This window comes from Orcinus orca, chromosome X, assembly GCF_937001465.1.
Source record: "Orcinus orca chromosome X, mOrcOrc1.1, whole genome shotgun sequence".
NCBI classification, from domain to species: domain Eukaryota; kingdom Metazoa; phylum Chordata; class Mammalia; order Artiodactyla; family Delphinidae; genus Orcinus; species Orcinus orca.
Window position 1 is genome coordinate 98,312,228 of NC_064580.1, and position 5,674 is coordinate 98,317,901.

The window sequence follows — 5,674 nt, forward strand, 5'->3', positions numbered from 1 at the left end:
GATGCCAAAACTGCTGATCCCCTGATCGTTTGGAGTAGCAAAGGGCAAGAACCATCATTATGCCCAAGTAGTGTAAGCAAATGAGCACATTTGTAGTCCTGGAGGAAGTGCTGTTTTGGACAGCAGTTCTGATGAACAGGCCAGCTCTGATATTAACTAGTTGTATGACCTTGGGCAAACATTTTTACTTCTCTAGGTCTCTGTTTTCTCATCTGTGAAATCACAAATTTGGCCTGGATGATTTCTACGATCACTTTGGATTGTAAAATTCTTTGATTCTCTGATAAAGAAAGATACTTTAGAATCAAAGGCTTAGTCTGAGGGCAAATTGCCTCCATATTACCAAGAAGGGGAGTGGGGAGAGAAATCTACTGTAACTTTTGTATTTATCTTCTTAATTCCAAATCTTCTATGTGTCCTAAGGTAATTTATTTCTTCTGAATGTGCAGAACATTGGCATTCTCCATGAAGAAGAGGCAACACTGAGTAGTGGACAACAGTTTTTGGCATTTCTCAGCTCTCAGCATACCCTTGTGACTTCTTCATAGTTAACAGATTTGGCTACTTGCTCATGACACCGTCTGTCTGATCACAGAGCAAAACCACTGTCTGCTCATTGGTATCCAATATTGGTACTCAATTCTGCTTAGTCTCACTTGATTCCAGAAGATACAGTAGAGAATTACACAGAATCACCACCTACCAGAGTGCTCTGTTGAAGCAATATGAGAACTTTGTTCTTGAGTTACAGCAGTCATTTGGTGAGCCCACAAAACAGGAAATGAACCCCTTGATGAATGCTAAGGTTGACAAAAGGGACAACTTCTCTCAGCAGGATGCCACTACTTTCCAGCTCCTTGCTCAAAATCTGAGATATAATGAAACCAATCAGAGTGATCACTTCCAAGAGGAACTAGCTGACTCCATTCAGGCTGAAGTAAATGGCACAGATCTGATGGACAATCTCCCAGACCTTATCACTCAGTGTATTCAGTTGGATAAGCAACGTAGTGACAGGCCAGAGCTCCTGCAGCCAGAGGCCCAGATCCCAGTGTTGGCTTCCCTGATCTCCAACCCCACAGGTCCACCACCCAAGGAAGACCCTATACAGCTTCGAGGAAGCCAGCTGCCTCTTACTCCAGCCAAACGAGCCCGCCAGCAAGAAACTCAGTCATGCCTTTACTGCAGCCAGGCTGGTCACTTCACAAGAGATTGCCTTGCCAAACGTTCTCGAGCCCCAGCAAGGATAAATAACCCAGCTCACCAGTAAGAGGAGCCCAGGCAGGTCACATTGTAAACTTATACCCCTCTCACCTCCAGCCTCATTGATTTATATCCTGCATTAACATTTAAAATACAGATGGGGAACTGGGATACCACTTTACAGTCATGAACTCCTAGGCTTCTGAGAATTTAAACAACCAGATCTTGTTCATTTGGTGACCCATCACCAAACTTGATAAAGCAATGATGAAAACAATTCCCAGGCACTTTATACAGTTGGGACTAATTTCCCAAGTGTACTGAAAGCCTGCAGGAAAAACTCTGCCCAGTCTGACCAGTGGAAACCACCCTGGAAATACATTGGGAACTCCATCCCCACCGATAGGTGATAGATACCTGGGTTGAGTTTGTTGGCCCAAGGCCTTCACCCTTACTCTCATTGGTCTGTATCCTAGTCCCCTGTTGGTTTAGGACTCTTGGCTGAAGTCCCAGTTGCATTTCCATATCCTACCAACATTTTCCTACTAGAGGCTGAATCCTGCTCCACCTACTGACTAGAGTCCAGCTTAACACAAACCAACCTTCATGGAAACACAGCTATGCCACCTTTTCATACAGCTATATATTTTGCTACTATTTAAAGACTGCTGCTTGCTCAAAAGTAATCTCTTGGCTATTGACAAACTAGATGGTATGGCCCTTTGAGCAGTCTGCTTGGAACTTTGGGTCCACTTCTTTGAGAGTTAGCCCTTCAGGCAGGTATATGTTTTTAGCCAAGCCCTAGCTTTTCTCCAACAACCTACTTCAGGTTCCAGCATGCCTTATGGCCAAGTCAAAATGCTCTAGGATAATGACCTCTAACAAGTATTTAGTGTGTCCCATCATAAATACTGTGTCTGAAGCATGTCCCTGCTGCCTTAGACAGGGAACCTGGCTAACTAAATCTCCACTGAAGACTGAGGATCAGGCCCTTCAGTAGTTTCTGACTCTAGAGGCCTCAGTGTGGTCACCATCTAGGATCACTGCTCATTGATGGCTAAGCTCTACCCTTATGGACCACCTCTGGGGACCTTCATCTAGTTGAGGCTCTTGAAGAGCAATTAATGGCAGACAATTTTCTGAACCATCTCACATTTCAAATCCTGGGGCATATACATCAACACCATCTGTACATAAAACTCACGAAATGGGGGTATGATTGCTTGTGTTGTACTTTTGGCATACATTAACTCTGTGTATGGATTCCTAATGCTTCTGAGCAAAAGTAGTGCTATGCTGAAAAGGTAAAAATCCCTAAAATGTTAAGGATATGCAGTGATAATTGGTGTTTTCTGGTAATTACCTGCTCTTTGTTCCCTGCTTCTTAGGGCTGATGTATGTCCCCATAATGGATTTCCTGAAGTAAAATCAGTAATTCCATATTTCCTAGCAGCCATCAAGGCCTCTCAGAACACGAAGCGCCACTGTAGTTTGGCCTGGAGAATTATGCTTTGACAATACCTAAACTCAGCTAGGACCTTATTACTCTTATCCTATAGCACTAACAAACAGATATCCTTTCACCCATCAGTGCCTCACTAACCACTGTGCTAATTCTTATTTGTATTCGCAAGGAGTCTCCTTTATTAACAGCTTGCTATACATCCACCTTACTCCATATGCTCTGACAACTAGGAGACCTGAATGCACATATTTCAATTGTGGTAAGAAATTCCCACTAGTGTACTGGGATTGCATGAGATCCTCTAATGGATCTCTATTTGAACTTTAAGTGACTCTGGTATTACCTGCAGGTATCCTGATCTAGTACCACCAATTCTATGATAAAGGACTAACCCAATGGCCTCCGGTCACTTTCCTTACGAACACCAATATCGTCCTGGAATGTTGACAGGAGCATTCAGTTGGCTTAATCACCAATCTTTCTTTATCTTAGGGCCACAATTTATCATTGCGTACTCCTTATGCATATGTACTTTTTACATATAAAGATATGTCACTTTATTTTCTGCAGAGGACTTTCCCTCTGCAGCAACATTACCTTCTTCCCCAAGAAATCTTCAGATTCCATAGCCTCTCAGAACAGATCATTAATCCTGGGCTATGTAGTTCAGTTCACCTCCTACTTCTAGAAGCTCCTTGTTGAGAAATTCCAAATCAAGGGCCTCTTGTGCTCTATGTGATACAATCCAACAGCCAGGCTGACCATATGAATAGGATGCTGGGATAATGCTTTACTGCCTACTAGCTAGCAACCATTTTGTTTACCACTTTAAAATATTGTTATAGTGATACCATCCACTTCAATTGGAATGAATTAATTACTAAGCATAAAGAGAGTTACATGGATGAGTCCTCAGAACTTACACCTAAGTGAATTTCTCTGAGAGTGAAACTAATTAAAATCTACAGAGAACAAATGAGATGTACCCTACTCAAAGATGTAGTCTGCAGTTGCAAAGGCTTGGGGAACCCCCAGGTATAACCAAGGTTGTAGTTTTAGGGAGGCAGATCTGCTACATGATTGATGCCACCAAGCAAGAGGGAATTTAATCATTTTACAAGTCTGAAGAACGAATTGTTAACAAAAGAATGATTTGCATGGAATCTAGAAAAGGGGGCAATTAAAGAGCCGTAAGGCATCAGTAATCTCCCTAGAGTCAGAGAGGGGATTTTGATCAGCAGACCCTGCCAGGGTCTACCTGCAATGGGATAGAGGCACCAGGCCATCCCAATTTGTGTCATTAGCCATTAAGATTGTCACCTAACTCCCCTTGCTCTGACTCCATGCTCTAAGAAATAATCTGATTTTAATTACTCTCCCATATAAACTTTGTTATGGGAAGAAAATTTGCTAACCAGCTGACATGAAGTGTTCTAGCCTACTTGGCAGTTAATTCTCATTATAAGTGAATAAATTGGTGTTTGGCTTATACATCAATTTTGTGGTTTTAATAGCATCCGTTCTCCAGACCCTAATCACCTCTGAGCACACTGGAAACAAAATAAGATTCTCACCATGCAAAGTCAGCATCACAGTGTGAACCATAGTGAATCCACTGAAGACTCCTCTCTGGGAGCCTTGCCTCAACAGTCAGTCAGTATCCCTCTTTATCTCTCTCATTTGTCTACAGCTATAATAACATTCCTAAATACCTATGGTCTGCACTTCCTACGTTTACTTCTACTCACACCCAGCACCATGGTACCTGGCATAAGTAATTGCTTCTTACAATACCACATAGTTCAGTCTAACCATCAGAATATACTGCCGTGGATGAAGACATAACACATGACTGTAGACATGAGCCCCTGACAAGCACCTTTAGAGAGAGAAGAGTGTATGATTGACCTAATTCTCACTACCTCCATTCTGTCCAGATGGCAGCACATGGGACCCATGTGACTCTCATTATTCAATCAGACCCATAGAGCCTTCACTTCTATCCATGATGGTTAAAACATATCACCCTTTTTTTGGACTCTGGAAGATCTTCTCCACCCAGCACCATCTTGCCTATGATAATAGTCATCTCTGAAACAAAACAGAAAATTTAAGATATACCAGCCTCTGGGCAAAAGGTAAAACCTCATGCCCTTGGGAGAGCTCTGGAAGCTTGTGTTACATATATAAAGCCTTTTATTGATACACTGGTGGCCATGCTTTATTGCCTCCCTATGAAGCTTCAGGTCTCACTTGGCCAGGAAAATGGAAAAACATTCAAGGGAATATAGTGTCATGAATCTTCAATGTCACCTTCATGCAGGCGTCACTGCCCACGCTTTACAAACAAAAGTCCTGGAAGTGAGTTACACCATTTAGTAGAATCAGTAGAACTATCTTGGTATTTGAACCACACTTTCCAGTCATTGATTTCCACTATAACTTTGAGCATTCATGCACTAAATTATTGGTATTACTTCCTGGTATTGGCTTTGATTCTGCAGTCTATTTGAACCTGCTTCCTGCTCATTGACTTCTAGTACATACCTTACATGGCACTGGTACTCTTATCCATCCAGCTCAGTGATAAGCCAATTGTGACTGTATTCCACCCACTCCATTTACTTTTACATGGAGAACCCTGTAGAATTTCAGTTTTCCCTATGCATAGAAGACTCATCCCTTTGGACAAAAAATCTGGCTTTGTGTGCATCTAGAGAAAGGGAACTAATAGTTGGTTTATGCCAGGCACTGTGCTCAGTGCTTTGTTTTTTTTAAACATCTTTATTGGAGTATAATTGCTTTACATTGTTGTATTAGTTGCTGCTGTATAACAAAGTGAATCAGCTATATGTATACATATAGCCCCATATCCCCTCCCTATTGCATCTCCCTCCACCCTCCCTATCCCACCTCTCTAGGTGGTCACAAAGCACTGAGCTGGTCTCCCTCTGCTATGCAGCTGCTTCCCACTAGCTACCTGTTTTACATTTGTAGTGTATATAT

The 5,674-nt window shown here is 42.2% G+C and overlaps 1 protein-coding gene across 1 annotated transcript; it reads left to right on the forward strand.

The window, feature by feature from the left end:
* Positions 1 to 589: 589 nt before the first annotated feature.
* RTL4 (retrotransposon Gag like 4) lies at positions 590 to 4,148 on the forward strand (the record flags this gene model as incomplete). Its single annotated transcript, XM_033413340.2, has 1 exon — positions 590 to 4,148. A coding segment is annotated over one exon (681 nt), but the record flags the coding sequence as incomplete, so codon positions are not given.
* Positions 4,149 to 5,674: the final 1,526 nt, after the last annotated feature.